Raw genomic sequence first — 14906 nt, 5'->3', positions numbered from 1 at the left:
TCATCTTGTTTTTTTGTCAAATTTTAGGAGCAAGAATGGTCCAAAATGGCTCAACACATGCTTAAAATGAAAAGAAATGGTCAACAATCACTCAAAATGACTCAAAAATTGTCTAAAATGGTAAGAATGGTCCAAACTGATTATGAATGTTTCAAAATTACTGAAAAAATGTCCTCAATAACTCAAAAAACAGGGTTGCACCAAACTCTAACTTGCTTTTTGTCTCATTTTAGTTGTAGCAATGGTCCAAAAATGATTCAATGCATGTCTAAAATGGCAAGAAAAAAAATCAACAATGACTCAAAATGACTCAAAAATCATCCTCAAGGACTCAAAAATCCACCAAACTCACCTTGTTTTTAGTGCTATAAAGCTGTTCTCCAAACTCCACTCCAAAGATCTTCTCTCCATTCCTGAATCTGCTGATGTGAAGTTCAGGCTTTTCTTCGGTTTCTTAGTAAATATGTGAAAATAAAAAAAAAAGTTTTTGAACATCAAAGCCAGTACACAGATTCTAATAGACCCCAAAATAAAACCATCAACCTGAAAAAGTTCACAGCATCAGTTTTTTTAAAAGTCAGATTCAATTACTTTCAAACAACAAAGGACTGAGAAAAGAACGCTGGGGAACTCCAGAAGTAATTCTTCCTGCTGTTGGTGAGATCGTCTAGTTCTGAATATGCTGATATACTGACAGAACTGTCCTGTGACTTCACATTTTACTGCCCTGCAGCCGGAACTGATTAAATTCTGACAGTAGAGACGTTTGTCATCAGCAAACATCTTTATCTTGCTGCTATATTAGTAAAGTTTTCATCCATTTTTAACCGTCATGGGCTTCAAAGACTAACCTCAGGTTATTACAGCTCAAAAATCCCTCCTTTTCCCAGTCAACCAGCAGGTTTTAAATGGATTTACTGATAGATAATCAATATCAGCTGATATCTGGATGCCTGCATGTTTCCCACCAGGTCTGAGCTGCTGGTGAGGTGACCGTGTTGCGTTCAGGGACACTCGGACGAAGCTGCAAAGTGATCAAAGTCAGGAAATCAAACCCAGGAGACAAAACCAAAGACGTGGATATCTGACATCGATGCTCACAAGATTCCAGTGTTTTATTTTCATGACAAAGTGCTGATCTGGAGTGTAATTTACAGTTTAACCTGAGAGGAGCGTTTCAAGCATTGTTTAGCTTCATTTCAGCTGCAGATCAACAAACGTCTTCATCGTTTCAGTCATTCAGAGCCTGAAATGCACATTTTTCAGTCCTTTCTTCTTCTGCCTGAGTTCAGAGGAGTGAAACTTTCTGACACAGTGAAGAACGAGAGCGTGTCGGAAAGTTCCAGGACTGGACAAATTCTGCATCAGTTACACAAGTTTTACATGATTCTGGGCAAATTTTGAGTTATTTTGGACAATGTTAAGTCATTTTGATGATTTTTTGTTTCATTTTGGACAAACTGTTATTTTGGACGAATTCTGATTGAGTGTGGACAAATGTTGGATCATTCTGGATAATGTTTGAGTCTTCTGAAACATAATGAGTCAGTTTAGACCAGTTTTTGTTATTTTGAAAAATTTTTAAGTCAAAGATTTTCTTTCCTATTTTTGGACAAATGTTGAATCATTTGGCAGATGTAGACTCATTTACAACAAGTTTTTGGGTTTTTTTTTTTGACAAATGTTAAGTCATTTTGGACAATTTTAAGTCATTTCTGATATTTTTTTTCATTTTGGACAAACTTTGTTGTTTCGGACAAATTCTGATTCAGTGCAGGCAAATTTTGAATCACTCTGAACAAATTTTAAATAATTTTGGACATTTCTTGAGGCATTTTGGACACATTTTGAGTAATTTTGGACAATTTTAAGTTATTTTTGCAGATTTCTTTTTCATTTTGGACAAGTTTTGTTTTAGACTTTTTTTATGTCATTTTGGACAATTCTTAGTTATTTTTCATAATTTAAAAAAAAATATTTTGGACAAACGTTGCATCAGATGTAAATGCATTTAGAACAAGTTTTTGTTATTTTGGACAAATTTTGATTCAGTTTGGGTAAATTTTGAGTCATTTTCGACAAATTTGAAGTCATGTTGAATGTTTAAAATGTATTTTATTTTGGACATATGTTGAATCAGATGTAGACGTATTTAGCACAAGTTTTTGTTATTTTGGACAAATTGTGAGACATTTTCTGGTGATGTTTTTCCCCAATTTTTGGACAAATGTTGACTGATTTGGCAGATGTAGAGTCATTTAGAACAAGTTTTTCTTATTTTGGACAATCTGAAGTTATTTTTGATGAGTTTTTTCATTCAGCGTCTTGAGACAATTTGACTGTAACTGGCGCTATATAAATAAAATTGAATTGAATTGAATTGAATTGAATTGAATTGAATTGAATTGAATTGAATTGAATTGAATTGAATTTGGACAAATGATGAAGCAGATGTAGACACATTTAGAAGATGTCTGAGTGGATGATTATGAGGCAGTTTAAATGGGTTTTGGTATTTTGGTGAGTTTTCAGTCCCTTTCGATGTCTTTTTTCAGCTTCATGTATCTTCAGATGGAGTGTTGCAGGAGCTGTGGGAGCAGAGCAGCGCTGCACTGGAGAACATTCATCATGGATGGAGAGTTTCAGAACTTTCTGGTAAACCTTCATGACTTTCTCAACGTGAATAAAATCACATCTCTAACACTAATAATCCAGCACTGATTCAAACAGCTGTGTTTGGCCTTCAGTCTCCATTAACCAAACTGATCGATCAGCTCCGTCTTTGATTATCAGTTCAGCTGCATTGATTCGTCAGCTGGAATCAACCAGTCTCCCTCCATTCTCTCCTGAAAGCCAATCAGATCGCTTCGTTCTGGGCCACTGCCCCCGACTCCAGCAGCGCTTTGATGACATCATCACTGTAGGACAAGGTGTCTCGCAGCACCTGCACGGTGTGCTGGCCAATCAGAGGAGGAGGAGTCGGACCACTGGGAGAGAAGCTGCTGAAGCGAACCGCCGGCCCTGAAAACAAACAAACAAACAAACACACAGACAGACAGACACACAGACAGACAAAGAGTGGGTTAGATCTTTCTGATTCACTCTCTGGGCTCCATTTAGTTACAGCTGGTTACTTACTGGTAGACGTGGTTAGTTAGTTACTGGTAGTTACTGGTAGACCTGGTTAGTTAGTTACTGGTAGTACTGGTTAGTTAGTTACTGGTAGTTACTGGTAGACCTGGTTAGTTAGTTACTGGTAGTACTGGTTAGTTAGTTACTGGTAGTTACTGGTAGACCTGGTTAGTTAGTTACTGGTAGTACTGGTTAGTTAGTTACTGGTAGTTACTGGTAGACCTGGTTAGTTAGTTACTGGTAGTACTGGTTAGTTAGTTACTGGTAGTTACTGGTAGACCTGGTTAGTTAGTTAGTTAGTTAGTTAGTTAGTTAGTTAGTTAGTTACTGGTAGTCCTGGTTAGTTAGTTACTGTTAGTTACTGTTAGTTACTGGTAGACCTGGTTAGTTAGTTACTGGTAGTACTGGTTAGTTAGTTACTGGTAGTTACTGGTAGACCTGGTTAGTTAGTTACTGGTAGTACTGGTTAGTTAGTTACTGGTAGTCCTGGTTAGTTAGTTAGTTATTCTTAGTTACTGTTAGACCTGGTTAGTTAGTTACTGGTAGTCCTGGTTAGTTACTGTTAGTTACTGGTAGTCCTGGTTAGTTACTGGTAGTACTGGTTAGTTAGTTACTGGTAGTTGAGGTTAGTTAGTTACTGGTAGTTGGGTACTGGGTTAGATCTTTCCGATTCACTCTCTGGGCTCCATTTAGTTACAGCTGGTTAGTTAGTTACTGGTAGACCTGGTTAGTTAGTTACTGTTAGTTACTGGTAGACCTGCTTAGTTATTTACTGGTAGACCTGGTTGGTTAGTTAGTTAGTTAGTTAGTTAGTTAGTTAGTTAGTTAGTTAGTTAGTTAGTTAGTTAGTTAGTTAGTTAGTTAGTTAGTTAGTTAGTTAGTTAGTTAGTTAGTTAGTTAGTTAGTTAGTTAGTTAGTTGTAGACCTGGTTAGTTAGTTAGTAGGTTAGTGGTAGTTGTGGTTAGTTAGTTACTGGTAGTTGTGGTTGTGTTTTGCGCCCCCTACAGGACAAAGTGTTTCTGTTCAGCTGCTTTCATTCAAAGCCTTCATCACGTTTTAGTTATTTTAATTATGTAACGTCAGCAGTGGCCTCTATTAATGGACACACTGTCTACTGTTTGTTCTCAGTTATTTTCTGGCTCTGACACACACACACACACACACACACACACACACACACACACACACACACACACACACACACACACACACACACACACACACACACACACACACACACACACACACACACACACACACACACACACAGAGGAATGCCATCAACAGGTCAGCCAATGAATGTTCTGAGCTGCACGTTTTCACACTCAATTAACCTCCGAGGTACAAACAGCACACACACACATGAAACATGCACACACACACACACACACACACACACACACACACACACACACACACGCACACACACACACACGTATGAGTGTGTCTGTGTGTGTGTGTGTGTACTTGTGCTACTGTTGTGTGTCCACAGTCAACTTGTGTAAACCTGCTGCTGCACACCTGTCCATGGTTAGGACAGTCTTTTATTTTTGTCCTTTTGTGTCTCTTGTGTTGTTTTTCTGTTTTTGTTGTCTTCTGTCTTGTTTGTGTCCCCGTTTAGCTGTTTTGTTGTTTTGTCATTTTATATCTTGTTTTTGTTGTTTTGTGTCTTATTTGTGTTGTTATGTGTCTCTTTGGGACAGTTTGTCTTCTTTCTAGTGTTTTGTGTCTCATTTTAGTTGTTTAATGTTTGTACTCTGTCGGAGTTTTGTGTCATGATTGTGTTGCTTTAAGGCTCATTTTCGGTGTTTTGTGTCTTATTTATTTGGATTTGTGTCTGTTGGGGACAATTTTGTCACTTTGTGGTCATTTTGTGTCTCATTTTTTTTGTTCTGTGTATATTTGGGACAGTTTTTTGACTCATTTTTGTCATTTTGTGTCTTGTTTTTTGCTTCCTGTCGTGTTTGGCATTTTGTGTCTTTCTTTTGTAGTTTTGTGTCTTGTTTTTTGCATCCTTCTGTGTCTCATTTTTGTTATTTTGTGTCTCATTTTTGATGTTTTGTGTCTTTTTTCGGCATGTTGTGTCTCGTTTTTGTTGTTCTGTGTGTCTTTAGGACAGATTTCTGTCTCTGTTGTTGTTTTGTGTCTTGTTTTGTTGTTTTTTGGGTCCTTCTGTGTCTTATTTTTGCTGCTTTGTATCTAGTTTGGTTGGTTTTTGAGTCCTGTGTCTTATTTTTGGTGTTCTGTCTTGTTTTAGTTGCTCTATGTGTCTTTGGGACAATTTTGTATCTCTGTTGTCATTTTGTGTCTTTTTTGTTTCCTCTCATTTTGATGTTTTTTTTGACATTTTGTGTCCTTATTTTGACATTTTGTGTCCTTCTTTTGACATTTTGTGTTCTTTTGGCATTTTGTGTCTCTTTTTTGTTGTTCTGTGTGTCTTTGGGACAGTTTTGTGTCTCTGTTTTGTAGCTTTGTGTCTTGTTTTGTTGTTTTTGTGTCCTTTGTGTCTTATTATTGCTGTTTTGTGTGTCATTTTAGTTGTTTTATGTGTCATTTTTGTCGTTTTGTGTCTGATTTTTGTCATTTTGTGTCTCATTTTTGTCATTTTATGTGTCATTTTTGTCGTTAAGTGTCTTGTTTTATTGTTTATTGTCGTGTTGGTGTCATTTTGGGCATTTTGTGTTTTGTTTGCGTTATTTTAGGAATATTTGGGACAGTTTTGTGTCTCTGTTTTGTAGCTTTGTGTCTTGTTTTGTTGGTTTTTGCGTCCTTTGTGTCTTATTATTGCTGTTTTGTGTCTCATTTTAGTTGTTTTATGTGTCCTTGGGACAGTTTTGCGTCTGATTTTTGTCATTTTGTGTCTGATTTTTGACGTTTTGTGTCATTTTTGTCGTTTTGTGTCTTGTTTTGTTGTTTATTGTCGTGTTGGTGTCACTTTGGGCATTTTGCTTTTTGTTTGAGTTATTTTAAGTGTGTTTGGGAAAGTTTTGTGACTCTGTTGTCATGTTGTGTCTTGTTTGGTTCGTTTTTGCATCCTTTTGTGTCTTGTTTTAGTTGTTTTGTGTGTCTTTGAGTTTTATGTCTCTCTGTTGTCGTTTTGTGTCTCATCTTGTTGGTTTTTGTGTCCTTTTATGTCTCATTTTAGTTATTTTATGAGTCTTTGTGACAGTTTTGTGTCTCTGTTGCCGTTTTGTGTCTCGTTTTGATGGTTTTCGCGTCCCTCTGGCTCTCATTTTTGCGATTTTGTGTCTCGTATTGTTGGTTTTTTCCTGCTGGAGTTGTTTCCGTGCGACGCTGCTTCTCTCCAGTTATTTTACCGTTGGGTTCGGTGTGAACGGACACACTCTGCACAGCGACACACAGCGACCTGCCTCTGCTGGTTATGAATGTCTTCCTGCCGGCCGCGGACACACACTCAGGTTAGAAGACAGATTACTGGAAAAACGGCTTCCGCTCGGTGGAAACTCGCTGAGATCCATCAAACCAACCGAGCGGAGATTCCCAGGAGCAGCTCAGGATCTGCTGCTGTTAATGACTGAGATTTGTTTGTGAATCTGCAGGGAAATCCACAAAAGGAGTGTGTGTTGGTGTGTGTAGGTGTGTGTTGGTGTGTGTAGGTGTGTGTTACTGTGTGTAGGTGTGTGTTACTGTGTGTAGTCGTGTGTCCATGAGGCAGAGACCTGGGACAGCGATGAGTCCGGCTGCTGGATGCTGCATCTCCTGGATGAGGCCATTGTGTTTCACCTGCAAACACACAAACCGTCGTTAAACTCCACGACTCCAGATCTGTCCTAAAAGACTGTAGACTGAAAATAAAGAACGAAAACTGGTCCAAGACGACAGAAACTGGTTCAGTATGACTCAATGTCCGTCCAAAATGACTTCAGATCCGAACTAAATGTCTCAAAATGACCCAAACTCGTCCAATGTGACTCCAAAAAGTGTCCAGAACAACAGAGGATTTATCCGGCATGTATTAAAATCTGCTGAAAAACATCCAAAAAGTCCAAATTGTCTCATAGTTGGTCCAAAATTACTAAACATCTGTCCAAAATGGCTGAAAATCTGTCCTGAATGACTTAAAATGTCCAAAATGTCTGAATATTTGTCCAAAATTACTGGTAGTTTGCACAAAATGAGTATGTCCAGAATGATTCAATATACAATAAATGTCCAAAACAACAGAGGATTTGCCCAAAATGTCTGAAAAAATGTTCTTAATTCAAATCTGTCCAAAATGACCAGAATTTGTCCCGAAATGTCTCAGAATCTGTTCAAAATGACTTAAAATGTCTAAAATGTCTGAACATTTGTTCAAAAATAACAGAAAATTTGTCCCTATTACTTCAAAATATGTCTAAAATTACCAGAATTTGTCCCTAAATGTCTCAGAATCTCTTCAAAATGATTCACAATGTCCAAACTGCCTGAATATTTGTTCACAATGACAGAAAAGTTGTCCATATTAACTCAAAATCTGTCTAAAATTACTGGAAATTTGTCCAAAATGACTTCAAATGCCTGAATATTTGTCCAGAATAACCAAAAAATGTGTCCAGAGGGATTTACTATGCAATAAATGTCCAAAACAACAGAGGACTTGTCCAAAATGTCTGAAAAATGTCCTAAATGTATTAAAATCTGTCCAAAATGACCAGATTATGTCCCTGAATGTCTCAATATGTGAAGTGAATTGAAGTGAACATTTGTCCAAAATGTCTCCAAACTTGTCCCAAACCAGACCAAACATGTCCAGAAAGACGTCAGCCTGGTCCCTCCATCTGAGCTGGGCGACAGAAAGTGTCCAAACGATGGATGGTTCAGATCACTGGAAGGACTCCACCTCTGGATGAGCTCAGGTCTGTTCAGAATAAATGAGACGATGATGACTGAAGCCGGAGGAAGAGACAGAGGAGCGTCTCTGATTTACTGCTGCAGGTCGACCTGACCGTCCAGGACTCACAGACCTGAAGCTGCTCACAAACCCGTCATCACGCTGCTTAGAAAAAACAGGAAGTGACACCGCAGATAAATGATCCTGGATCTGATTCAGCTTCTTACTTTTACAGCGCTGTGAGCTGAACATCTGCTCAACCGTCCAAAATCCACTCTCCATTCCATCCAGAACCATCCAAAATGGACAAAAATCTGTAAGAAATGACTCATAAAAGACAAAAATCTTTAGAAAATGACTCATAAAAGACAAAAATCTTCAGAAAATGACTAAAAAAAGACAAAAATCTTTAGAAAATGACTCAAAAAAGACAAAAATCTTTAGAAAATGACTAAAAAAAGACAAAAATATTTAGACAATGACTAAAAAAGACAAAAATCTGCACAAAATGACTAAAAAAGACAAAAATCTGTAGTAAATGACTCAAAAAAGACAAAAATCTTTAGAAAATGACTCACAAAAGACAATAATCTTTAGAAAATGACTAAAAAAAGACAAAAATCTTTAGAAAATGACAAAAAAGACAAAAAATCTTTAGAAAATGACTCAAAAAAGACAGAAATCTGTAGTAAATGAAAAAACCTGCACAAATGACTCACAATTGACAAGAATCTCTACAAAATGACTCATAAAAGACAAAAATCTGTACAAAATATGATGTAGCTAACGTAGCAGCTAACAGATCTTAGACTAATGCTGTGGCTAACGCTATCTAAAAAAATGAACTATTATTTCTTAATCTTCTGAGAACTTTTTGGAAGAGTTCCGTGTGAGGAATGACACGTTTCAGACAGATCAGTGGACAGAGTGTCAGTGTGGCGCTGACGATCACGTATGTTCTAAACATGATCCCACCAACATGAACAGACGCCCTAAAACTAGAGCATTTATAAAAAAATAAAAAAACGCAGAGCAGTGAAGCCAAATGAAAATGATAAAACACACACACACACACACACACACACACACACACACACACACACACACACACACACACACACACACACACACACACACACACACACACACACACACACACACACACACACACACACCCTCCATCTCCAGGGGGGAAACTTTAATAAAAGCCAAACTCTGATCGATGGCTTTAATTTAAACATCAAACTATGCAGAAAGTCAACCACTGTTAAACCAATTACCCTGTGTGTGTGTGTGTGTGTGTGTGTGTGTGTGTGTGTGTGTGTGTGTGTGTGTGTGTGTGTGTGCGTGCGTGGATATAAAACGGTTATTTCTGGTCATGTTGAAGACCCAGCAGCAGTTGACTGGATGGGAGGTGATTCTGTATCTGAAGAATCATTGGTAGGGATTCGTTGGGTTTCAGGGTCACCGTGTCACGATCACGTGTTCAGCAGCCGCTTCCCGCCACACGGCTGTTCAACACGCCTCACAGCTGCTCAGTCAGCAGAGATCAGGACGAAACGAAGCCGGACCACAACAGTCTGCTGACCAGAGATTGAGGAAGACCTTCAATGAACCACGGTCAGCTCAGAAAGACTGTTCTGACAAGAATCCACAAAAAACACTCTTTAGTGTCAAAGTGAATACAGATTTCTACACAGAATCTCAATTAAATAAAAACATGAAGTAAGGCACTGCAAAGCTCACCCCTTTAAAGTGATTCTAATGGAACTCACAGCAGCCACTTGGTTCTAGAAGACCCCAGTTAATGGATGATCTGAGGTCAGCGATTGGAGGATAAAGATTCCTGGATCTGGAAGGTCCAGTCTCTGGTGGATCAGAACTCCTGGATAGAACTACACCATGAAGACTGAAGAACCAAGAAACTCTGAGGAAAGGTTGTTGAAAAGTATCAGTCAGGACGATACAAGAACAATTAAAGTTCCTGAAGATCTCCTGGAGTCCAGTTAAATCCATCATTAAGAAATGGAAGGAAGATGGAACATGAATAAATCTGACTAGAGCAGGACGTCCTCAAGACCTGAGAGACTAGAGAGGGAGGCCACCAAGACTCCTATGACTCCTCTGAAGGAGAAAGAGACTAGAGAGGGAGGCCACCAAGACTCCTATGACTCCTCTGAAGGAGAAAGAGACTAGAGAGGGAGGCCACCAAGACTCCTATGACTCCTCTGAAGGAGAAAGAGACTAGAGAGGGAGGCCACCAAGACTCCTATGACTCCTCTGAAGGAGTTCCATCTTCAGACTGTTCATCCAACAACTGCTGTCTGTTCTTCACAAGTCAAAGCTTTATGGAGACAAAGAGAAAGACTCTGATGGGAAAAAGCTCCAATTAAATCTGGACTAAAGTTCACCAAAAGACATGTGGAGACTCTGAAGACACCTGGAAGAAGGTTCTTCGCTTTATGTCCATCAGACTAGATGATATGTTTGATGGACACCAAACACTGAACATCATCACAAACACACCATCCCCACTGAAAAGCATGGTGGAGGCAGCATCATGATGTGAAGCACGGTGGTGGCAGTATCATGATGTGAAGCATGGTGGTGGCAGTATCATGATGTGAAGCATGGTGGAGGCAGCATCATGATGTGAAGCATGGTGGAGGCAGCATCATGATGTGAAACATGGTGGTGGCAGCATCATGATGTGAAGCATGGTGGAGGCAGCATCATGATGTGAAGCATGGTGGTGGCAGCATCATGATGTGAAGCATGGTGGTGGCAGCATCATGATGTGAAGCATGGTGGTGGCAGTATCATGATGTGAAGCATGGTGGTGGCAGTATCATGATGTGAAGCACAGTGGTGGCAGCATCATGATGTGAAGCATGGTGGAGGCAGCATCATGACGTGAAGCATGGTGGTGGCAGTATCATGATGTGAAGAACGGTGGTGGCAGCATCATAATATGAAGCATGGAGGTGGCAGCATTGTAATGTGAAGCACGGTGGAGGCAGCATCATGGTGTTTCTCAGCAGCAGGTCCCGGACTTCCTTAAAGGCTGAGGGTAAATGAATCTTGGCTAGGCTAATATAACGGCTAATGTTATGTCATTTAGATTAACATTGCTGGTTATATTATCTTGCTCAGGTTAATGTGATGCTTACGTAGCAGCTAAAATTAGCAGCAGAGACCAACTATGAACATTTCTAAAAAGCTAAGGTAATGGAACATTATCGCTCCAGTCGGCTAACGTTCATGCTGCTGTCAGTTCAGGGTTAATGATGCCACTGTCTCCGTGGTAACACCGACAGCTAACAAGATTTTACAGAACCGCTGAGGACATCATCTTCTGACTTAGACAACAGCTAGCTACAATGCTAATGCTAATGCTAAAGCTTGCTGAACATCATCTGGAGTTTTGAAAAGTCTGGGGATAATGAACGGCTCCAAGAGTCAGATATACAGTGTGTGTGTGTGTGTGTGTGTGTGTGTGTGTAACAGTATGATTGCATGCATGTGTGTGTGTGTGTGTGTGTAACACTATCTGCTTGGTATGCGGGGTATCATTACATCCATATGCTCATTTCTCTCTCTCACACCATCATTTTATTTTCCACTTCTTCTTTTGTTTGTTGTGTTTTTCTCACAAACAATAAAACAGAAACTAAATTAATCTGACAAATCACTGGAGGAAAAAGCAGTAAAAACAAACGGCGGAGGATCAAACAGGAATGACTGATGTCGTCCTGCCGTCATTCATCCGGAATAACTGTCAACATGAGCTGTGGTTTGGAAACGCTCCAACTAGCTTAGCACAAACACTGGGAGCAGAAGGAAACAGTTAGCCTAGCGCCACTAAATACACTCATCAGATACACAACAAATCAACTCTTCCATTGATATTTTCTTCACTATCAGTTGCTCATTTCCACATTTTAGCCACACCAGGTCTATTTATTGACATCTTTCTTCAACTGTAATTAAATCCAAAGTTTATACTCAGGTCTTCATATCAACATACACAGCTGAACACAAAGCTAAGAGAAGACGCTGTAACAATAACAACATTCAGAGTTTCCACTGAATTCACTTTTTCTGTTACCTCAGTAAACGTTTTCCTGATTTATTAGCTCTAAGTCTCCTTCAGGACAACATGACGAACACTTCACAAACTTTGGTTCCAATCAGAAGAAAGTTGACAATAATTCCGGGTGTGTTTTAGGGCGGGGCTACTTTATGATTGACAGGTGGTGACGTAGCTATCACCATGGCTACGTCCAACTTTAACATACCATCTGGAACTTTTAGGCTTAGTCTTGGACAACTATTGGTCTGGTTTCTGGCATAGTTTAAGCTTTGTTTTGGAATAGTAATGGACTGGTTTGGAACCTACTTTTAGAATGGTTTGGTCTGGCATTGGACTGATTTTGGACAAGTTTAGGGCTTCTCTTTGACTTGGTTGAGGAGAGGTTTGGGCTTGGTTTTGGACTGGTAATGTACTGGGCAGATTTTGAACCGATATTTTGACTGGTTTAGAACTGTCATTGGACAACTGTTGAACTGGTTTGGAGACGTTATTAAACAGCTTTAGTATTTAGGCTTGGACTGGCATTGGACCAGTTTTTAACTTTGTTTGGGGTTTGGGACTTGTTTTAGACTTTGTTTCGTTTGAACCTAGGGTTGGACATCGATTTGGACTAGTTTGGGGGTTGAATTTGGGTTGGTAATTAACTTGGTTTTAGCTACTTTTAGATTTGGCATTCCACAATTGTACATTTTCATTTAGCAACTTTTATCAACAGTTACGTACATTTGAGAGTAGGAGGTGCTAGGACTAGTTTTAGACTAGGTGATGGAGCTAGTTTTAGACTTGGTGATGGAGCTAGTTTTAGACTAGGTGATGGAGCTAGTTTTAGACTAGGTGATGGAGCTAGTTTTAGACTTGGTGATGGAGCTAGTTTTAGACTAGGTGATGGAGCTAGTTTTAGACTAGGTGATGGAGCTAGTTTTAGACTTGGTGATGGAGCTAGTTTTAGACTTGGTGATGGAGCTAGTTTTAGACTTGGTGATGGAGCTAGTTTTAGACTAGGCGATGGAGCTAGTTTTAGACTTGGTGATGGAGCTAGTTTTAGACTAGGTGATGGAGCTAGTTTTAGACTAGGTGATGGAGCTAGTTTTAGACTTGGTGATGGAGCTAGTTTTAGACTTGGTGATGGAGCTAGTTTTAGACTAGGTGATGGAGCTAGTTTTAGACTTGGTGATGGAGCTAGTTTTAGACGGTGATGGAGCTAGTTTTAGACTTGGTGATGGAGCTAGTTTTAGACTAGGTGATGGAGCTAGTTTTAGACTTGGTGATGGAGCTAGTTTTAGACTTGGTGATGGAGCTAGTTTTAGACTAGGCGATGGAGCTAGTTTTAGACTTGGCGATGGAGCTAGTTTTAGACAGTGATGGAGCTAGTTTTAGACTTGGTGATGGAGCTAGTTTTAGACTAGGTGATGGAGCTAGTTTTAGACTTGGTGATGGAGCTAGTTTTAGACTAGGTGATGGAGCTAGTTTTAGACTAGGTGATGGAGCTAGTTTTAGACTTGGTGATGGAGCTAGTTTTAGACTTGGTGATGGAGCTAGTTTTAGACTAGGTGATGGAGCTAGTTTTAGACTTGGTGATGGAGCTAGTTTTAGACGGTGATGGAGCTAGTTTTAGACTTGGTGATGGAGCTAGTTTTAGACTAGGTGATGGAGCTAGTTTTAGACTTGGTGATGGAGCTAGTTTTAGACTAGGTGATGGAGCTAGTTTTAGACTAGGTGATGGAGCTAGTTTTAGACTAGGTGATGGAGCTAGTTTTAGACTTGGTGATGGAGCTAGTTTTAGACTTGGTGATGGAGCTAGTTTTAGACTAGGTGATGGAGCTAGTTTTAGACTTGGTGATGGAGCTAGTTTTAGACTTGGTGATGGAGCTAGTTTTAGACGGTGATGGAGCTAGTTTTAGACTTGGTGATGGAGCTAGTTTTAGACTAGGTGATGGAGCTAGTTTTAGACTTGGTGATGGAGCTAGTTTTAGACTAGGTGATGGAGCTAGTTTTAGACTAGGTGATGGAGCTAGTTTTAGACTAGGTGATGGAGCTAGTTTTAGACTTGGTGATGGAGCTAGTTTTAGACTTGGTGATGGAGCTAGTTTTAGACTAGGTGATGGAGCTAGTTTTAGACTTGGTGATGAGCTAGTTTTAGACTAGGTGATGGAGCTAGTTTTAGACTTGGTGATGGAGCTAGTTTTAGACTAGGTGATGGAGCTAGTTTTAGACTTGGTGATGGAGCTAGTTTTAGACTAGGTGATGGAGCTAGTTTTAGACTTGGTGATGGAGCTAGTTTTAGACTAGGTGATGGAGCTAGTTTTAGACTAGGTGATGGAGCTAGTTTTAGACTTGGTGATGGAGCTAGTTTTAGACTTGGTGATGGAGCTAGTTTTAGACTAGGTGATGGAGCTAGTTTTAGACTAGGTGATGGAGCTAGTTTTAGACTTGGTGATGGAGCTAGTTTTAGACTAGGTGATGGAGCTAGTTTTAGACTAGGTGATGGAGCTAGTTTTAGACTTGGTGATGGAGCTAGTTTTAGACTATGTGATGGAGCTAGTTTTAGACTTGGTGATGGAGCTAGTTTTAGACTAGGTGTAGGATCTAGTCTTAGACTAGGTGTTGCTAGTGATCCAGACTCGGTTCCAGGGCTCCGGTGGGATCAGGTTTCAGTTGGTTCCTGCTGTGGGAACCATGTGTTCTCCTCCAGCAGCAGCAGAACCAGAGTCTGCAGGCAGTTAACTGATCAAAGAGGGTCTGATCACAGAACAGCTCTGTGGTTTCAGCCACGCACCTCCTCTTCCTCCTCCTCCTCTTCCTCCTCCTCTTCTTCCTCCTCCTCTTCCTCCTCCTCTTTTACCTCCT

At 39.8% G+C, this 14906-nt stretch overlaps 1 protein-coding gene across 4 annotated transcripts in view; it reads right to left on the bottom strand.

Annotated features, from left to right (window-relative positions):
• Positions 1-1097: 1097 nt before the first annotated feature.
• Positions 1098-14906, bottom strand: part of sugct (succinyl-CoA:glutarate-CoA transferase) — a 67442-nt gene continuing 53633 nt past the window's right edge. For all 4 annotated transcript variants that reach the window (XM_055007042.1, XM_023299827.3, XM_055007045.1 and 1 more), the window contains exons 13-14: positions 6813-6876; positions 1098-3021 (exon numbers count right to left, since the gene is read on the bottom strand). In XM_055007042.1, coding sequence (XP_054863017.1) covers positions 2858-3021; positions 6813-6876 — 228 coding nt within the window. In that variant the 3' untranslated portion in view covers positions 1098-2857. The remainder of the gene's footprint in view (positions 3022-6812; positions 6877-14906) is intronic.

The sequence above is a fragment of the Amphiprion ocellaris genome, chromosome 22 (assembly GCF_022539595.1).
Source record: "Amphiprion ocellaris isolate individual 3 ecotype Okinawa chromosome 22, ASM2253959v1, whole genome shotgun sequence".
Classification (NCBI taxonomy): domain Eukaryota; kingdom Metazoa; phylum Chordata; class Actinopteri; family Pomacentridae; genus Amphiprion; species Amphiprion ocellaris.
The sequence above is the reverse complement of the archived record's forward strand: the minus strand, read 5'-3'. Positions and strand labels throughout refer to the sequence as shown.